This window comes from Perna viridis, chromosome 5, assembly GCF_037379345.1.
Source record: "Perna viridis isolate PV_CMFRI_1.1 ecotype Kerala chromosome 5, ASM3737934v1, whole genome shotgun sequence".
NCBI classification, from domain to species: Eukaryota; Metazoa; Mollusca; class Bivalvia; order Mytilida; family Mytilidae; genus Perna; species Perna viridis.
The window spans coordinates 16054396-16076565 of record NC_142449.1 but is presented as its reverse complement, the minus strand read 5'-3'; the positions used below and the strand labels follow the sequence as shown (position 1 = coordinate 16076565).

Here is a 22170-nt window from a genome sequence, read left to right as displayed (position 1 = left end):
AGCATGATCAAATTTGTGTTAATCTGCTTAGCCATGTTGGAGTAATTGCCCTTTTTCAACATATTTTTGCTATTTTCAATATTCTTTAGGAGCCTCTGGTTAAAAAGGGTTTTAATATTAAAACCTTGTAAGTACAAACCTTTTACACCACTCAATTGTTTTGTAACATTTTCAGAAAGGTTGCGCCATTTTAGAAGATATCAATGAAGGATCATTGTTGCTTGCAAAAGTGAGATAATTGAACCACAGGGGCTAGCTTCCACTATTAAATGTTTCAGGCAATATGTGTAGAAAAGAGTGGGACAATGCTTTTGTATTTATTTTTATTAAACAAAATATCAAAATATAATATGTTAAACCTTTCCTCAATAAACCTTCAATGTATTTTGATAGTGCTTAATAAAGGAGTAACACTTTGAAACATCAATAAACACAATGACATTGTATGATGCAATAATAATTGAATAAAGATATCATTGACTGATAATGACAGAATTGAACAAATAAAGTTACAGACAGTGTTGACTAATGATCACATTATTGACCAATTAAATGTTTGATTAATGACATTGACATTATTGTTCAATTAAAGTTAATGACATAGTTGACTAATAATGACATTTACTGACCAAATAAAATATGACATTGTTGACTGATAATGACATTATTAGTCAATTAAAGATAAAGTCAATGCTTTTGAACTGTTTAAAGTTGATTTTTAATGTTTACAGTTTATGCCCACCAAAAGACATTAACCACTTTGGGATATAGAGAAAGTCTGGCACCAGTTTGCTCAACCATGCTGTTTTTGGGTTCATAGCCAGAAGTTTGTTCACCTGTCTCATGTTTAGAGGCTCTTTTCCTGAAAATCAATTGACAAGTCATAAGACAATTTAAACATTTTACCTAGGATAAATTGGCTGGTATATCATTGATGTAAGTACATGTTCTCTATAGTTTTCCATTATGGGCACATGTTAACCTATGAAATTGGCTACGGAATACTCATGAGAGATTGAAAAATACTGTAAAGGTTATTACAGTACAAGCCATTAGTTTTACTCCAATTTTCATCTCTATCATAACAGCCTTATTTTATATGCACAGGGGTATAACACCAAGATTTATCTAAATTAATTCTCTATTTCATGTTCCAATAAAGAGAAGCCATTTTTGCCATAGTATCATTACCATCTATATCCTTAAAACCATATTCATAACCAAGATCTGCTGTCAGGAGTACTTTTCCTGATTTCTTCATTAAATTGGGGTCTGAAAAAAGAAACAAAAACAATTCATCTAAACATTAAATGTTTATTCGTCCAAATGCAGCACAAAACAAAAAATATGAGGTATAGCCAATGTGAGAATAGGTCATATCAAAGTACTAGTGTATGATATTAATTATACTGTATGTAAACCATCCTACAGAATAAACAATAGGCACAGCACAATTTACTTGAAATAAATCCTTCAACTAGTTAATACATTATGTACCTGTATGAGACTGACAACTTTGTATCATACCTATCACCATTTTGAAGATATTTTTTGTTTACCTGTTGCCAGTCCAACTACTGCTTTTCCCACATATTCTGGAGTCTCCCCATTTTCAAATATTTTGCTTGCATCAACTTTTGACATCTACAAATATATAAAATAGAAGACATTGGTCCATAAGACATGGATGCCCCAAAACAAACATACATTTTCTATAGCTTCAAAATTCAGAATAAAACTGAGTAATATATCAGATTTTTTCATTAATATAGAAGATTTTCTTTCTTACAATACAAGAATTTTTCATTATTATGAGGAATTTTTTATTAAAATTTCATCTTTCTTTATTAATATACGAGAGTTTTTGTTTATATTTCATCTTTTTTGTTAATTGATGGCATTGGAGGCACTTCGCAGTAACGTTTATTTTCACTGGTTGCTTAGCAACATCACTAATTAGCAACAAGAAGCGTAAGATAAAAAATATATATAATAAAAAATCTTGCATTTTAAAGAAAACAGATTGCATATTAATGAAAAAATCTTGCATTGAAATAAAAAATTTTGCATTATAATAAAAAATCTTGCATTGAAATAAAAAAATCTTGCATTTTAAAGAAAATAGATGGCATATTAATGAAAAAATCTTGCATTGAAATAAAAAAATCTTGTATTTTAAAGGAAACAGATTGCATATTAATGAAAAAATCTTGCATTGAAATAAAAAATCTTGTATTTTAAAGGAAACAGATTGCATATTAATGAAAAAATCTTGCATTGAAATACAAAATCTTGCATTTTAAAGGAAACAGATTGCATATTAATGAAAAAATCTTGCATTGAAATAAAAAATCTTGCATTTTAAAGAAAACAGATTGCATATTAATGAAAAAATCTTGCTTTGAAATAAAAAAATCTTGCATTATAATATAAAATCTTGCATTGAAATAAAACACTTGCATTTTAAAGAAAATAGATTGCATATTAATGAAAAAATCTTGCATTGAAATAAAAAATCTTGCATTGAAAAAAAAAATCTTGCATTTTAAAGGAAATAGATTGCATATTAATGAAAAAATTTTGCATTGAAATAAAAAATCCTGCATTTTAAAGAAAATAGATTGCATATTAATGAAAAAATCTTGCATATTAAAGAAAATAGATTGCATAATAATAATAATATAAAATCTTGCATTGAAATAAAAAATCTTGCATTTTAAAGAAAATAGATTGCATATTAATGAAAAAATCTTGCATTATAATACAAAATCTTGCATTTTAAAGAAAATAGATTGCATATTAATGAAAAAATCTTGCATTGAAATACAAAATCTTGCATTTTAAAGAAAATAGATTGCATATTAATGAAAAAATCTTGCATATAAATAAGAAAATATTGAATAAAAATTGAAAAGTGATGAATTTTACAACACATCGATTGCCATATACTAGTGTATGATGATTTTTATAGTGAGGCTTAAGAATTCAATTTCTTATGCAACAAAAATTTACAAAACCAAAGGAAGTAAAAGAGCTTACACATGATATAACCAATCAACCTGACCAGTTTTACATGACAAATTTTAACAAAATCCTAAAAAAAAAGTAATAAAAGCTGAAAAACCTTTCATGCGGAATACCAAATCAAGCTGAAGTCAATCACATGAATGGTAATTGCAGAGTTATTCATAAACCATAAATAAACAACAAAAACTTTCAGTCAGTTTGAAAGGCACACGGTATAATCTACTTAACTGAAGCAGTATAGCAAATTTCAAATGGCTCATTTGTGAAGCTTTATACAATGACATTACAAAACACAAAACAAAAACAAGAGGCCCCCAGGAGCCTGAAATGCTCACCTTGTTAATTTTTTGCCTTTCAAGGGCATTAACTCTAACAAGAAGTTGTCCGACAATTTTGACTCCATAAAGACTTTGGTAGGACTTATCATGAGGATCATTTCATCAATCAAAAGTTTCATTCTGTCTATTATAGTTATCAAGATATTGACTGAAAACTGCAAAAAGCCTAATTTTTTTGCCTTTCAAAGGCAATAACTCTTATATAGAGTCATCTGACAACTTTGATCCAAGAGACTTTTGTAGGCCTTATAATAAGAATTATTTCAGCAGTTATCTATCATAGTTTTCAAGACATAGGCTGAAAACTGTAAAAAAAAAAAGTGTCATTTTTCACCTCTCAAGAGTAATAACCCTTAAATGGAGTCGTCTGACAACTTTGATCCCTGGAGACTTTTGTAGGCCTTATAATAAGGATATTTCAGCAATTGAAAAATATTGGCCAAACGGTTTAGGAGATATATGCAAACAAGAGGCTCCCAGGAGCCTGAATCGCTCATCTGATTGAATTTTGCCTTTCAAGGGTAATAAATTAAACAAGAAGTTGTCCAACAATTTTGACTCAAGAAAACTTTGATAGGACTTATCATAAGGATCATTTCAGTAAACGAAAGTCTAAATCTATCACAGTTTTCAAGACATAGGCTGAAAGCTGTAAAAAAGCCTCCTTTTCCCCTGTCAAGGGCAATAATTCTTATAAGAAGGTGTCTGACAAATTTTATGCCTGAAGATTTTTGTAGTCCTAAAAATAAGGATCATTTCAGGTATTGACAGAATTTGGCTAAACCTAACGGTTTTGAAGATATATGCGAAAAACTACTGCCTGACCCCTATGTTCTATTTTTAGTAACAGTGGCCATATTTTCATGTTTTTCAACGAATCAAAAATCCCCACAACAGTTCTATGCAGGATACCCCAAGGAACATTCATAACAAGTTTGGTTCCAATTGGTCCAGTAGTTTCAGAGGAGAAGAGTTTTGAAAAATTGTTAAAGACAACGACGGATGACGGACACCAAGTGATGGCAACAGCTCACCTGGCCTTTGGCCAGGTGAGCTAAAAACTACGGTACGACCCCTATGTTCTATTTTTAGTAAAGGCGGCCATGTTTTTGAACCGATCAAAAATCAAAAAGGTCATTTTGTTAAGGATACTCTAAAAACAAAAATAATAACTTTCAATGAATTCTGTAGAGTAGTTTCTGAGAAGATTTTTGAAAGCAATAACATCAAAAACAGCAAAAAATGTCCAAAAAGGGCAATAACTGCAATACTGGTCAAAAGATTTTCCACAAAATTTGACCACTGATAGATCTCATCCTGCTGAATACTTTAACCCAGTCAGAATTTGGCTAAACCTAACTGTTTTGGAGATATATGCAAAAATCTGCTGTCAGACCCCTATGTTCTATTTTTAGTAAAGGCGGCCATGTTTTTAAACTGATCAAAAATCCAAACATTCATTTTGTTAAGGATACCCTAAAAACAAAAATACCAACTTTCACTGAATTCTGTATAGTAGTTTCTGAAGAGAAGATTTTTGAAAGTAATAACATCAAAAATAGCAAAAAATGTCCAAAAAGGGCAATAACTCCAACATGGGTCGATAGATTTTCCCCAACATTTGACCACAGGTAGATCTCATCCTGCTGAATACTTTAATCCAGTCAGAATTTGGCTAAACCTAACAGTTTGGAGATATATGCAAAAATCTGCTGTCTCACCCTATGTTTTATTTTTAGTAACGGTGGCCATGTTTTTGAACCGATCAAAAATTGAAACAATTACTTTGTGCAGGATACTCTAAGGAACAGTCATTATAATTTTCATGCAAATCTATTCAATAGATTCAGAGGAGAAGATGTTTGAAGAAATTGTTAACGATGACAACGACACCTACGGCCAAGCGAGCTAAAAAAACAGTAAAGAGAGCTGAGCATTAATCATGAAAAGGTTGTCAATATTTATGAGAAAAGTAGACCTCTATGAACAGACAACAGTAAAGCTTGTCTTCGACATGGCCCTAAATAAGCCGAAAATAAATATTCTGGTATGCCTTCTAGAAAATAAGTAAATTTTCTTACCTCAATCCAGATCCTTCATACAGTCAAATGGAAATAAAAAATCTTGCCCGAGGTGGTCGAAAAAATTTCAAAAATAAATATGCTAACCCCACAAAATTTCCCAGTACCCCCTCAGAATCAAATGTCATCTCCATATTATGTTTATTGGTTGAAGACACTTGAAGCCTATAATACACCCCTCATCCCTGCTAGCAAAGTAGATCTATTCCTCCTTTTACTGTAGGTCTATTAAACTAAATATTCATTCCATAAACTTACACCTTTAGACATACTACTACCAAATTCTCCAGCTTTTGTCTTCATTGCATGCATGATATTTTCAGTAGGAACTGGTCCAGGCCAAACACTGACACAGGCAACGCTCATTTTTCTGAGTTCAACAGCACAATCTGCAGCCATTCTATCCACCTGGGTAAGAAAGCCAGTAAAAAACTAATTAATTGAAGTTGAAAGACTTACATCAGGTGGTGCATAATCCTCAAAATCCTTTCCTTTGGTCTTCATAATATACATAGCACTTTCTGTTTTGACAGCACCTGGCCACAAACTAACAAATGCAACATTCATTTTCTGCAATTCAACAGCACAATCTGCAGCCATTCTATCCATCTGTGCAAAAAGTGTGTACAATAAGATAACAACCTAGTGTATGTACTTGTAACAAATCTTTGCACACTAGTATTATTCAATTGTAATTTTTCTGGTATAAAGGTGTATTTCCTAATAAAAAAAAATGTATCTTCTGCTTTAAAAAATAGCTTTTTTTATATCAGATGTGGAATCGTCTGATGTCAGAAAATAAATGTACATTTTTTTAATATAAAAAAGATGTTCTTACATCAAAAAAGTTTTTTTTAATATCAAGAAATCATTTTCTGATACAATGAAATCTGTGATATATACATGTATTAGAAAATATAATTTTTGAGATAAACAAGAAGCAATCTCCAATCTATCTTCTAATTTTCATATTAGGAAATATTTTTTTTCAAAACAATTCACTCCCAATTAATGGACTTAATGCATAAGTGATTTCATTCAAACCTCTTTATAGTGGATTTACTTATTTTCAACAATTCATACATAAACGTTGATGGGTATACTGATGGGTATTTTTAATCTTTTGGGCCGTACATCAATAACTTTTCAAGTAATTTTCCTCGGAAAAATTATTAATTTGTTGTCTGTTATTTCATTTCCAAAGGGGTATAACTTTCACACAATTCAGTGAATCATAAATTCCATGCACAACTACATATAATGTCCTACAAAGTTTCATGAAATTTGGTGCAGTAGTTTCCAAGGAGTTGCACTTATAAAAGTGTGACAGACAGACAGGAAGAAAGTGGGGTGGGGCAAAATTCTATCAAAAGTAGATGATGAAAGATTTCGGAATACACCAAAATTACATCTGCAATCACTAACATGTCTCTAATGGATTTATTGAACATTATGGCCTAAACCCATAACTTTGTGCAGGATACCCTAAGAAACAAAAATGCTATGTTTCATCCAAATTCATTTATCATAGTTTCAGAGAAGATGTTTGAAAAATTGTTGTAACGACAACAGACGCCAAATGATGGCAATAGCTCCCATGGCCTATGACCAGGTCAGCTTAAAATCAAGTAAACCCTCTGTCAACAATTGGTTGAAAGTGTAAATTATTCAAAACTGTAGCCAGAATAAGATTGTAATTGACAAATTCATAACCGTAGTTATTTCTTTACGAATAGAGACATGTGTAGGTCTCTTCAAAAATATAATTTCATCAATTGAAAATCTCTTTCCATCTGTTATAGTTTTCAACATATTAAACACCATTTTCACCTTTCAGGACAATAACTCGAACAAGGAGTTGCACAACTTCGACTAAAAAGACTAGAAGGGCTCTACCATATGAATAATTTTGTCAATAGAAAATTTCTTCAAAACAATCAAATAATATTAACTAGCAACTGTATAAAACTTGAAGTAAATCTGACCAGGCATTTTCAAAATATTGCATGACATGTATAATTTTAACCCCTTTTTTAAGATGAAGTCCAATAACTCTGAAACTAAAAGTAAAATTTACTCCAAAACAGACTGTAAGATTATAATGATGAAAAATTGCATAAATTTTGATATACTGGTATACTGAATAAAGAACTTCGCATAGCACAGCATGTTACAACCACAGCATGTTAAACTCTGTTCACTATAGCTATTCTAGGACACAATTAGTTTTTGACACACTTAACCATATGGACTTGCAGTACATTACGGGTACAACAACTGGTTTGGACACAATATTGCACACAATTTGAACTTCAATTAAAGGTGAATAAAGTTCGACTTGAGGAATGCGTATAAAAGAACTTTACCTTCGAGCCATGAAACTATCAAGAGGCTCTCATGTGACCCCTGTGTTCTATTTTTAATAACAGATATTTTTGTACAGATCAAAAAGCAGTTCTATGCATAATACCAATAGGTACATTCACACTAAGTTTGGATCTAATTAGACTAGAATTGTCAGAGGAGAAGATTTTTGAAAGAAATTACATTAAAAAGAGTGAAAAATATGCCCCATAGATCAATCTCATCATGCTGATCACTGTTACCCAAGTCAGAATTTGGCTAAACATAATAGTTTTGGAGATATATTCAAAAAACTTCTGATTGGCACTTATGTTCTATTTTTAGTAAAGGCGGCCATGTTTTTGAACTGATCAAAAATTGTATGCAGAATACCCTCAGCAACATTCAGACAAAGTTTGGTTGTAATTGGTCTGGTCTAGTAGTGTCAGAGGAGAAGATTGTTGTAACATTTAAAACAGCAAAAAGTCGATAAAGGGCCTAAATTCCACCATTGCTTCACAAATTTACATGAAAATTTAACCACAGATAGATCTCACCATGCTGAAAGCTTTTATCCTCATGTCAGAATGGTTTTGGAGATATATGCCAAGAACTTTCTCTGACCCCTTTGATCAATTTTTAGTTACAGCGGCTGTGTAACAATGTTTTTCAAAGGATCAAATATCCCCACATCAGTTCTATGCAGAATATCCTAAGGAACATTCAAACCAAGTTTGATTCTAATTGGTTGAATAGTTTTTGCAAAGAATGTTAAGACGAAGAAGATGGACACCAAGTGATGGTAATAGCTCACATGGTCCTTTGGGCCAGTTGAGCTAAAAAGTGGATTTTCTATAGGGCGTGGCCCCATTTTGTACCCATTTAATTCCAAAATGGTTAATGATAAGTCTTTCTGTTGAAAAATCTTTAACAAATTTCAAAAACAACATATTGACATCAGAATCATCAAAATTAGATAAAAAATAAACTTTTTCTACCATTTCTAATGACAACACCTATTCCACCCTTTCAGGGCCTTTCATATGGGATGGAGCAAAAACCTCAACAATTTATAGGGCCACCCACCATGTCTCTATGAACAAAGATTTTAAATTTCTAAAAAGATTCGACAGGTTTTACCCAAGTTAACATAAATAAACAAACAATTATGTTGGCCAGATTTGCAATAATCTAGCAAGCATGTTCGGCAAATATGAGATTTATCTGTTAAGCGGTTTCAGAGGAGAGGATACTTGTAAAAGTTTGCAATGATGAAGGACAATGATAGACACTATGCAATGACTATAGCTTACATGGACCTCTGCCTCTAGTGAGCTAAAAATCAAAACATCTGAGTCCATTTGCTTTGCCTACTTTCCAAAGATGGTAAGTTTACTTAGTTGTATAAAACTGGCAAAATCAGTTTATCATTATTTTATGGTTTACCTACAGTAATGTAATTTCTTTTACCATTTTGTAGTTTATTATAAAATTGGTTATTGTAATTAATTAACCCAAAGATGGGGTGTGAATCATTTCAAAACTCAGAAGGTTTTATAAGAAAGAAAAAATCGGCATAGCTGTTTGTGCTATAAACATTTAATCTATGCAAATAGCTACTGATATCTGTGATAGGGTAACTGTTGCATAAATGAACTACATGTATGCACATGCAAGCTTCTTAAAATACATTATTACATAGCCATTCGCTGAGGAGGGGAATAATAATGAATATGACAGTTGTCAAATAATTATATTCTTATGACAACATCACATGCCCCACTTAAAACTGCACCTGGCTGTTTATACATTTATAAATTGAAATAATGGACACAATCTTTATTCAACTTTTATTTTATTCAAATATAGCTTCAAGAGAATATTTTCTTAAAATCATTTCTTGATATATCATCATTTGCCCTAATTTAAGCAAGCCTAATGGATTACAGAGGTGTATGTTTCCTTTTAACTACTATCCCGGTAATTGTTGGATAATACAGGGGAGGGTCTAAAATGCAGAATGGCTGAAAAAATGGAATGGCTATTGATGCTTTCAAAGGTCATATCTGAAAAAGTACCATACCTAGAATCAATGATTTCAGGCACTAGTCAAGATTGTGGTTTCCATCAATACTTCATAAACCAAAAGTTGATATTAACTAATAGATACTGTGAAAGAACTTTAATACGTGGATACCAATTTTTGTGAATTAGGGAAGAAATACAACTTCTTGGATTCTTGAATTCAGGGTTTTGATGTTTCAGTATACACATCAAAGAAAATCTCCTTTTTTTTCGGTACCAAATTTCATTGTTTGGCCTACCCACAAAAACCACGAAATTGATACCCCATGAACTGGAAATTTGTAAAAATTGAGATCATATTTTTGATGATATTGTACAATTAGAAACTAATTTGGACGAAAATTCTTTAATTAATTTGGAGAATAAGAAGCAGGAACTAGAATCTTTAAGAAAAAATAAAATAAAAGGTAAAATCATTAGATCAAGAGCTAAATGGATTGAGGAGGGCGAAAAGCCTACAAATTATTTCTGTGGTCTAGAATCCAGAAATTTTACAAGTAAAATTATACCCAAGGTAGAAAGAGATGATGGTAGTGTAGTAACAAATCAATTTGAAATACTAAATGAAGTTAAATTATTTTACGAAAATCTGTATAGACAAAGAGATATAAATGCTGAGGTCAACGTTCAAAATTTAAAAAATGATTTAAGAAATAATCACTATAATGTTTTAACTGATGAGGAACAGAATATATTAGAAGGTGAAATTACTTTACTAGAAGCTGGAGTAGCGCTAAAAAATATGAAAAATAATAAAACACCAGGGTCAGATGGTTTCTCTTCTGAATTTTTTAAATTTTTTTGGAAAGACTTGCAAGTTTTCGTAGTTAAATCTTTAAATCATGCTTTTACTATAGGCCAACTTTCTATAACTCAAAAACAAGGCATAATAACATGTTTGCCAAAAGGAAATAAACCACGCCACTTTTTAAAAAACTGGCGTCCAATTTCTTTATTAAACACAATTTATAAAATAGGTTCTGCTGCAATTGCAAATAGATTAAAAAAAGTTTTGGATAAAATTATTGACTTAGATCAAACTGGTTTTATAAGTGGGAGATACATTGGAGAAAACTTGAGACTTATATACGATATTATGAAATATACAGAAGAACATGAAATTCCAGGGCTTTTGTTATTAATAGATTTTGAGAAGGCCTTTGATTCTATTTCCTGGGATTTTTTACAGACTGTTATGAAATTTTTCAATTTTGGGGACAGTATCATAAATTGGGTCAAAGTATTTTATTGTAATATTAAGTCAGCAGTAATACAGGGGGGACACTTATCAGATTTTTTTAATATAGAGCGGGGTTGTCGACAAGGTGATCCACTGTCTCCCTATCTTTTCATTTTATGCGCTGAAATTCTGGCAATAAAAATTAGAGGTAATAAAAACATTAATGGACTTCACATTACACAAATTGAACATAAACTGTCACAATTCGCAGATGACACTTCATTAATTTTAGACGGAACTGAAAAATCTTTACAAGAATCATTGTTAGAATTAGATTGGTTTGCTAGAATCTCAGGTTTGAATATTAATTTCTCCAAAACCCAAGTAATTTGGATTGGAAGTAAAAGATATTGTGAAGATATCTTATGCAAAAACAAGAATCTTACTTGGGGTGAAACATCATTTAAGCTCCTTGGTCTGAATTTTGATGTTGATCTAGATAGAATGATTAAACTGAACTATGACGAAAGACTTGTACAAATTAAAAACTTAATAAATCAATGGTCAAAAAGAAATCTTACAGTCATTGGTAAAATAACAGTTGTAAAAACACTTATATTGCCTGTGTTAAATCATCTTATTATTTCATTACCTAACCCAAGCAGCGATATTATCAAAAAAATTAATGACATGATTATTACATTCATATGGAATTCTCCTATCAGTAGAGTAAAGAAAGATGTGTTGCAAAAAGAGTATCAAGATGGGGGTCTTAAAATGATTAATCTGTTTTCATTCATTACAGCTTTAAAAACTACTTGGATAAGACGAGCTTTTCAAAATAATTCAAAGTGGCTAAGTATCTTTATGTCATCTTTAGATTCTGAAAAACTGTTTAATTGTGGGGATGGATATGTACAAAATGTTCAAAAAAACTTAAAAAATAAATTTTGGAAAGATGTTCTAAATTCCTGGGCAATGGTCTTGGAGAAAGAAAAACATGTAGATTGGGAGTTCTTTCTTGCCAATCCAGTTTGGTATAATAAATTAATTAAGATTGGTGGTGAAACTGTTTTTTACAAAGATTGGTTTGTCAATAGTGTTCATTATATAAATGATTTAATAAATGATGATGGATCATATCTTTCTTTGGAACAGTTACAACACAAATATGGAATCAATATTAGTTTTATGAAGTATAATAGTATAATGTCGGCAGTAAAACATGCTGCTAAAGCTTTCTATGTAGGAAACTGTAAATTACAGCGTCCATTTATTCCATCTTTTTTGCAAACTATTTTAAGAAGCAAAAAGGGCTCAAGAGATATGTATAAAGTACTAAACCAAAATGATTCTACTCCAAAAGGACAACTTAAGTGGACTGAAGTACTTGATAACGATTCTTTGAATTGGAAAAAGATTTTTGTGCTACCATTTACAGTCACAAATAATACGAAATTGCAATGGTTACAATACAGAATAAACCATCGTATAATAACCACAAACAAATTTTTATTTAAAATAAATGTTATCAATGATTCTGCTTGTACATTCTGCAATGTAGAACCAGAAACTATTGAGCATTTATTTTGGAATTGTGAGTTTGTACAAAATGTTATTAGTGAAATTGATAATTGGTTTTTGATACATGGCATAAGCATACCATTAACTAAGTTAAATTTCATTTTTGGAAACACATCATATACTTCCAAGGGAGAACCATATAATATTATAATTTTAAATATTAAACAATATATTTATAACACACGCTGTTTTAAACAAATGTTATCTTTAACTGCTCTGAAAGAAAAACTTAAATACATGTATAAAATAGAAAAAATGTTATCTGTAAAAAACAAAAGAGTTGAACTATTTAACAAGAAATGGCAACAATTCCAAAATGTTTTAACATAATTGTGTCAATATTGTAAACAGGACAACAACTTATTCATTTAATTTTTTTTTCTCTTCTTTTCTAAATCTTTTCTATATGCTATCCCTAGTTCCTTTTTTATCTTTCTGTAGCTCATTCTTTTTCTATAAATTGAAAAACACCAATTTTTGAACATTTATATATACATATTGTGTTAAAAGATGATTATGATGTATAATTGTGTAATGTATTGTATGTATATTGTATGTTGAAAATTTTGGAAAAAAAAAAAAAAAAAAAAAAAAAAAAAAAAATTGAGATCAAAGTGAAAATTTTGCCGACGCCTTACTCTGATATGGCATCCTCCCGTCAAGATTGTGGTTTTCACCAAAGATTCTTAATACCTTTTTTTATCATCAGATAGAAAATAGAATTGTCATTAAGAATGACCTTTGAAAGTATCAAAAACCCTTCCACCTTTTAGACCCTAACTCAGGATGGTTTATAATCATAGACATAAAAGAAGATATCTAAATTCAAGCTCCCACAGAACTACAGTGAAGATATGGGTCACCTGATCAGAAGTATTGCATATTAACAAAGCATAGGTCGAGGGAGTAATTCTTGATTCTGCCTTAAAATCATGTCTTGAACATTATCCCAATTACATTATTATCTGCTTATTACTTTTGTTCAACCACAAAAATCAATAAAGTACATGCTTATACTTACTGCCTCTTTTCCAACACCATAAGGAATATTGAATAAGTACCGCAGCCCACCTGCTGAAGAAATGTTGACAATAAGGCCAGATCTTCTTACTGTCATCAGTTTAGCTGCATGTATGGAACACATGTAATGATTTCTGTGGTAAATAGGAATACAGTGTATAAAGAGCTGCGCTTAAAGAGCATGATACGCCCGTTGCACTTTTAACTTGTCCTTATGCTTTTAATGAATTTATATGATCAACTAGAAATACTGTGAGCCCTCTCAAACCCTACGCCCCCCCCCCAAAAAAAAAAAGTAAGAAATGCACAAAAAATCAAGAATACCTCAAGTTTAACTAGTTTGTTGTCTTGATTTTTCATCCATCCATTTATATCCTGCTTAAAACATACTTTTCTTACAAAATTACCAAGTACCTTTTATATTTATTAGTCGATCATCATAACAAATGGTCTGTTTTAAACGATTTTGCAACGAATAAAATTTCTTTGGCCATTTCTGTCTTTTTTTTCCAGAGTAAAACTTCATAACACAGAAACATAAAAGTTTACATTTATAAAAATCGGAAGGAAGCTTACTTCAATAGATATGAACAATTCACCAAAGTTTCATAAAAGTTGGTGAAAGTGTTTTTGAGTTATTGTCCGAAAACTTAAAAATCCCCCCTTTTTCAAGGAAAAAAATCCATAACATGGAAACAAAAAATCTGAAATTTATGAAAATCAAAAGGGAGCTTACATCAATAGTTGTGAACAATTCACCAAAGTTTCATTAAAGTTGGTGAAAGTGTTTTTGAGTTATTGTCCAAAGTGTGGACGACGGACAATGGTATACCATAATACGTCCTGTCTTTGACAGGCGTATAAAAACACACACAGCATATTGTTCAAATTAAGGCTAAAAAATTTGAAGACCTTGTTTTGAGCTCCGAAAAGAAAAACTTTCTATAGTTATAAAGTAGATGACACCTCAGACTTTTTATCGTTGATGTTCTCTGTGGGTTCTGTCTTCCAATTCGATCCTTTTTTACATAGGAATTGATAGCCCAGTTTTTATTAGATACATAGAACCTTATGACTGCAACTGGCAACAACACTACTGTAATTACAGATTCCCATGAAACAGTTTTCGACGTGATACTGACCTTTGACTTATGAATCAACAGGATTTCCTATTTTTCTTGTTACAAAGACTTGAAAGGTGCATTACAGGGAATAAAAGGAAAAACAAAAAACAGACAAACATATGATAAGAACAAGATCACAGGCTATTATTCTGTAATGCAGAATACAAATATGAGCTTCTACAATGTTTGTAAATTGTCCTTTGGAACAACAGTTTCTAAATGCTGATAAAATGGCTCATACAAATCTAAATATTGTTATAAGTACCTTAGGCCAACATTATTAACTGTATCCCACAAGGTAATTGGCTGCTCCCAGAAAGGCTTCCCTATATTGTCTGCTATGGCCTAAAAACAAAGCCAACACAATAAAAGGAAGACTTTAGCACATGATGTTGCTAGCAAAAAGAGAAGGAAGATTTTAAGATGCAATACTCTGGAATCCAATGGAAAATCCAGTATGAGTGAACAGAAACTCGACCAAAGATTATTTACGAAGGATAATAAATCTTTTATAACTCCCTTGTATTGACAAATGCATGTAGACGATCCATTTTATATCAAAGAATTCTAAATCACTTGCGGTAAAAAGACTTCTACATACATGTACATGTAGCATGTGTCTGTCTTGTGACAGGAATAAACAGACCCTGCTTTGTATGTGTGATAGGTCACAGGAGCAAAAGCCTGCAGGCTGGCTTGCCACTCCATTCAGACACAGTATTCTGAGCCAACAAATACTGCTTGTTAATTTGTGGGTCTACTATGTGATTTACAAATTTTGTTTCAGTTTTATTTTAAAGTTGGCTTAAATAATAGTCTTTCTGTCCTTGTGTCATGAGAATGTTAGCATGTCTGTTGTTGTGTTGTATAAATGTCAGTCTATCTTTCTATGATTTTCTGTCTTTGACTTAGTTGTGTAAATACTATTCTACTGGTCATTGTGTTGCTTAAATGTTAGTCTGTCTCTTGCTGTGTTGTGCAAATGTTAGTCAATCTGTTGTGACAAGTAAATATTAGTCTATCGATTGTCGTTTTGAGAAAATTTTAATATATCTCCCATTGTGTTTTGTACTTGTTAGTCTGTTTGCCGTTTTGCTGCGAAGCTTTACCTTCATTCTTATTTTACTATTGCATATTGGTGACGGGCAAAAAATATTTTGAAAAGGTGAAGTCCAAATACCAATCTCTAAATACTAAAACACACTGTGACTGCGGCATATGCGTTGTTAACCAGAAGATCAAGTCTACCATTTTGTTCATTGGAAACTCTTTTAAACAATTCCTCAATATCACTGTCTTTTGAATGATCACACTGGACTGGAATACATTTACCACCTCTTTCTTCAACCTAAAGCATTCAACATGACATGCTATCAAAGACAGACTTTTTTCCTAATTTGCTACCAACAAATGATTGAACAACAGAACTGCTACAAGTAAATGATTGTTTGATTGTACAAACGTTAATTTTCAGGTATATAATAATGATATAATGTACTCCATGGTAGATTTAAATGAACCATGGTTCTTTCTACTGATTAGACAATCTATAATCATGAATTCATTATTGTTGTAAACTTGCTAACAGAATGAACCACTCACAAGAGGCCCTTACACAAAAACAAAAATACAAGGTTAATCTAAATGCCACAAAATGAGTACTAGTAAATAATACATAAATGCATGCCAACAAAGTTATCATTTTACATTATAGTACATGTAAATACAGATGAATTAGTCTTTTGCCTGTTGGTCCATTAGAAAGATATTTAAATTTGGCTTAAAAAGACTTATCCCTTTTACACTCCAAGCAAACAGGTATAACTATGAGTCAAAAGGACTTTAGTTACTTCATCATGAAAAAAGATCATGTGTAACTTTCAAAAATAATAATAAAAAAAAGGATTTACAATAAACTTTAATCATCCAGATCCTTTAACCTAGATTCAGCCATGCAGCAATTTTCGGTTTGGCAAATATCTCCATCACATAAAACACTGCATCTTATACCAAGTTACTTTTTGGACAGGCATGACAAAATTCTATGACATATACATATCATGTACGATAACTTTGCATTCTGTATCATAGTTTTTTTTTCATTTATCTGTGGTATATACAATTATTCCACTACCGAGTATGAAGTTTTCATTTTGCAACTCATAGTTGTCATGTCTATCATTGGTTTTACTTTGTTGTCAAGTGTGTGTTACATATATTACATTTTTGCTCTCAAGAAGCGGTATATCCCATATGTTGCATGAAAAATACAATAAAATCATATGTTTCATTAAAAAAAAAAGAATCAGCATATTACATAATGCTTGATTCCCTAAATGATAATCCTTTGAGGACATAGTGGAGAATCAGTGTTCTAGGATTTTTCAAAAATTGAGGTTTCCTCAGAAAAAATCCATATAAAATCGACTTTCCCACAGTCAATGACGGCTTCCCTAACATGAAGTTTTCAACTTGCCACGGGAAACTAAGTACCTAACTTTCCCTGACCCAAATTTCACTTGCCCTGGGTAACGGGAAATAGGAATCCTAGAACACTGAGAATGTAGAAAAAAAAGCTGTAATTTCAAAAAGGAATGTGTCAGTGTACAGCTGGAATAGCATAACTTTAATAAATACTATCAACTTATGGAAATTGAACAGTTCGACAGTACAAAAAAAACATTCGAACTGTTTTCTTTTTATATACATCTTCTCTTTTCAAGTCAATACCTGGTTTGCTGTTTCTGTAAGCGAACCACCAACAGGATCACCTTTAGGAGCTGTAAGTGTTCGACCTTTGAAAAAAAGAACAGATCAAGATATGTGTTAAGAACTTGTTGTTTAGCTTATATATACTACGCTTTTACAAACATGTCAATAAAGACATAAATAGTCTAATATCTTTCTTGTACTGCAAAACACGAAACAGACAACTTCACTCAGCAATTCTTTCTTGAAAGAATGTTTTGCCTAAGTTCTAAAATTTCTTGTGTTTGACAAATGAAAAGTAATGAAATTCATTGCCTGTTCCATTTCTATAGAGCTGACATATTCATTCAATTTAATGTCAATCCGTCGCCTAGTGGACCCGTCCCCAAGTGTTCATAAACTTGATGCATTATGCATTAGGAATTCATACGATTAAAATATTAACCATAAATGAATAGTTTATAAGTTCATAAAATAATATTAATTACATATGATTACATTACAAAATGAAAAGTAATTAGTCAATTTAAATTATTTTTTATCATTATAGGGTTATTGTTTTCCAATTACTTGTTTTTAATCAAGATTTTCACAAGTTCCAATCAAAACCTGGTATTGGAAGTTACACTTACACAAGTTGGTACCAGCAGTATACAAAGAAGTCCAAGACCGTTTTTTTTTTTTTTTTCATTTCTTTGTTCAGAATTTAGATACCTACCTTGAAAGTGTAATGACTTCAGTCCTAAATAAAATTGTATGTAAATAACAAGTTTCAGTATATGACAATAAATATTATACATATCAATTCATACACTGTAACTAACTATTAGAGGGGATGGATCGACTTGGGGACAGAAAAACCTGGGGACTGATAGACGTGGGGACGGATCAACTTGCTACCATTCATTCATCTTAAGGAATTTCTTATCATCTCCTGGCATATATGGGGACCATCAAGTTTGAGCATTTAATTTAGAAGTAAACAGCCCATTTGTTTGCTGTTAGCATAAAAGATCATTTTCTATGCCAAAAACACAGTGTGCAAATTAAATAACCCCAAACAAAATAATGTTTAGATAAAGAACAAATTCTAAATAATTGATTAGAATCCAGGAGGCCACTGATTTTGATGTTCAAAGATACTGGTCAAATATCTAATATTTAAGTCTTTATACTTAAAGATAAATGTGTTTTCATTACATTAAGATTAAAGACCAAAAGCAAGTAAAAGAGTGTGTGGATTCTAAGAGGATGTAGATTTTGTGCAAATTTTGTATCAAGAATATTTCTACAGACATGTATACTTTCTTTTTGAAGTATCTTGGCTTTTTTCTTTGGGGTTATTTCTAGGAGTTATCTTAGTCACTGCCTATATTCATACACTAATAATCAAAGTAGATGTCTAATAATATTCATTATAAAAGAATCTTGGTACACTGTGCTCACATCTACACAGGTTAAACAAAAGTATTTATAAGACAACTATACAAATATAACATGTTTAAGGCTAATCCCTTTTGGAATTCAGTGTCCGGAGCTATTTTCTGACTTGGCTGCCCACTGATTCCCTTATCAACATTGCTAATTTCAGTGGGTGGCCAAGTCAGAAAATAGCTCCAGACACTGAATCCCAAAAGGGATTAGTTTAAGGCAATACAAATTTTAGAGCAACATATTTTATTTTAATAATATAGAGCAGATTATGTATTCAGCTGATCCAAACCTGTGATGTAGACAGTAGCACCAGCCTGACCAAGTTGTAAAGCTATTCCCTTTCCAATACCACGAGTTGCTCCCGTCACAATACACACTTTACCAGCCATAGATCTGGACATTGTTTGTCTACAGAAAGGAATACGCCCTGTTTATGCTAAATCTGTAAGTTTATTGGTAAATGTACTTTACAAAAAGTACAGAATACAACTAAATAAATTACAATTTAAAGGAAATCATCAAAAGGAAACATGTTGTGACAGAGACTTGCCAAAAGTATCGTGATACTTGCCTAACTTGGTCAAATTTTCTCCGCAAAATCATATTACTTAAATTGTCAATGGAATATTTCTCAACTGATTTTGAAGAATTTTTACCATTAAAATACTCACGCGAATAGGCGAGATTTATCTAAACCGGTTTTATTATCAATGTGTAAACAAACCAGGACTAACTACATGGGGGTTAATATGTAGAACGGGTAACAAGTCAAATCGGTACTTGGCTAAATTGGCACCTGTCATTATGATTAATTCGGCACCTAAAAATAGTCAAATCGGGACCCGGTAAAATCGTCAACTTCACATAATCGTTGTACATGAGTTACATGAGGACTTAAATATAAATCCTTGATTTATCTTATAAAATATTTTAATTTGAATTAAATATTGTTGTGTATTATGTGTTTTTAAATTTAATCAAATTTTGAATCCAAACTGAGATTAAATATAACTGTTTTATATCTCCCAGATCTAAATTATCTGCTATTTTTACTTTATTATTTCAAAACGCATTTGATAAATGATGATAAATTTTGATTACTAATCTGATGCGAATTACTTATTAAATTAGTTATATAATAATTTAATAAGTAATTCGCATCAGATTAGTAATCAAAATTTATCAATGTATTTATTTATTCTGATAAAACCGATGTAGTACAAAGGTATGCAGAAAAACATATTATTACAAATTGCATTGAGTTGTACAGTTGCGGAGGGAAATACAATCATAGTTTTTTAGAGGTCAGAGAGAATCCAGAGTGTCATTTATAATTCTAATGAATTTGCACAATTTTCTTAGTTTGGATTGCCGTTTTTGATCCATAACAGCACTAAATTTTAAAATATTACAGTTAGATATGATTTTTTTATCAATGTAAAACTTTCTATCGTTTCGAAAATTTTGACATTCCATCAGGTAGTGGTACTCATCACCAATGGACTCTCTGCATAGAGGGCATGTTCGTTGATTACGCTCTATTCTATTTTGCCATCTGCCGCTTTCTATTGGTAGCTTGTGGTTCCCTGTCCTAAACTTCGAAAATGTAATAATATCTTTGTCATTTAGTATGTTCAGTTTATTTAACAAAATATTATAATTAATTGATTTAATTTAATGATATTTCATTTAATTTTAAATTGAAGTTAGTAAGTGATGATTGGATTACCTTATACAAATAATTAGTACATGTACTACATGTAGTACATGTAGTAATAAGCTTGGTGTTTGTTTAGGTTTGTTTAGGTAATTTCAATCAGTGGTATTTTTTATGTCCCTTTCATGCAATAAAAGGTATAAAGGAGCAGTTTCCTCCAGAGATCGAAATGAAAAGGAGAAAGTTGTATCCGGCGATGAAAGAGGCTCGACGACAGACGAGCAAAGTAAAAATGGTCCGAGATTTGGCTGTATATAAACAATGAACTATACATTCCAGAAAATGTAAATGAACAAGTAGCGAATAATAACAACACCAATGAACAACGCTACCCGCCACAACGCCAACAATCGGATACTAGCCCGCCGAGCAAACGGCAAAGACACGGTCCGTCTCCTCCATCGTACAACCGAGGCCCAGACTAGGGGGTTGGTGCAAGAGGGCTATCTGATAGCGGAAGTTTAAAGAAAATAAAACTATGTTTTTTTTAAATGTTTGTGGCATAAAGCAAAGACTTGTTTGTCCAGATTTTATTGAATTAATACTTAAATATGATGTTTGTATTTTTGTAGAGACAAAACTAGATGATATTGATTCATTGACCATACAAAAAAAAATATCATTTTTCAAAGATAAGAAACCGGTGATTAAAAAATTGGTGGTATTGTATTAATATATAAATCAGAATTACATAAATACCTACACTTTTATAAGACCGAATGCGAATTTGTCCAATGGGTTAAGTTCTCAAACGACATCGTTTGTAAAAAATATTGAAACTCTTCTTGTATTTATATACCCCCTGAAAACTCAAAATACGCCTGTAAAGACCCTTTCGATTATATTGAAGCTGAAATGATACATTTGAAAAATAGAAACGATCTGAATTGTTTGATATTGGGGGATTTCAGCGCAAAAACCGGTATATTGAAAGATTACATTATCCCTGGTGAAAAAATTGTTGATACACTAAATTTGAATTGTGATGTTGATGTTATGCCTTATATGTATGATTATGAAAATCTGCCTTTTTACAAAATACCACTTCAAAGAAGTAGTGAGTATTGCTGTAATGTAAATAATTATGGTCATAAGTTAATTCAGTTCTGCCAAAGAAATGTTTATATATGTAATTGCAGGTTATGCAAAGATAAAGGTATTGGGAAAGGAACATGTAACGATACTAGTGTAATTGATTATCTTTTGTCATCGTCAGGTACTGTACCATTTATCACAGAATTCAGGACACATGTTGAAATTCAATGCTCAGCTGTTTATAACATTGATCAAAGTGATTTGATCGCGGAAATGAAAGGATTGTCAAATGGAGCGAAAAGAAACGATCAGATTTTGTTAATAACGTTAGGAATGATCATGAAGGCATGTTAGATGAATTAAAAGTAGGGCATGATAATTTAGAATCAATTGGAAAGAAATCTGTAAATCAAAGTAAAATTAATAACATAGTTGAGAGAATAAGTAATTATTTTCAGACTATACCTGTGCAAACTTTTGGTAAAAAAAAAAG

General features: G+C 31.3%; 1 protein-coding gene across 3 annotated transcripts; it reads right to left on the bottom strand.

Annotated features, from left to right (window-relative positions):
* Positions 1 to 301: 301 nt before the first annotated feature.
* LOC148616246 (dehydrogenase/reductase SDR family member 1-like) lies at positions 302 to 19718 on the bottom strand. 3 transcript variants are annotated; one of them, XM_088583109.1, is made up of 10 exons: positions 19597 to 19718; positions 19215 to 19333; positions 17513 to 17577; positions 15987 to 16130; positions 15048 to 15127; positions 13660 to 13792; positions 5906 to 6055; positions 1560 to 1644; positions 1192 to 1272; positions 302 to 862 (listed from the first exon to the last, which is right to left on the bottom strand). In XM_088583109.1, exons 2-10 carry the CDS (start codon positions 19324 to 19326, stop codon positions 726 to 728), a joined length of 987 nt encoding a protein of 328 aa, XP_088439235.1. In that variant the 5' UTR covers positions 19327 to 19333; positions 19597 to 19718; the 3' UTR covers positions 302 to 725. The 3 variants fall into 3 exon arrangements, with proteins under 3 accessions (XP_088439235.1, XP_088439233.1, XP_088439234.1); XM_088583107.1 differs by lacking the exon at positions 5906 to 6055 and adding an exon at positions 5705 to 5854; XM_088583108.1 differs by lacking the exon at positions 5906 to 6055 and adding an exon at positions 5705 to 5854 and having other exon boundaries at positions 19215 to 19367; positions 19597 to 19700.
* Between the last annotated feature and the right edge of the window lie 2452 nt (positions 19719 to 22170).

Coding starts and splice junctions, on each gene's coding strand:
- LOC148616246 (XM_088583109.1), bottom strand. CDS start 19,326: ATGTCCAGATCTATGGCTGGTAAAGTGTGTATTGTGACGGGAGCAACT. Junction 15,128..15,986: donor ACGCATATGCCGCAGTCACA/GTGTGTTTTAGT, acceptor CTTTGTTTTTAG/GCCATAGCAGACAATATAGG. Junction 863..1,191: donor TGGTTTTAAGGATATAGATG/GTAATGATACTA, acceptor ATTGATTTTCAG/GAAAAGAGCCTCTAAACATG.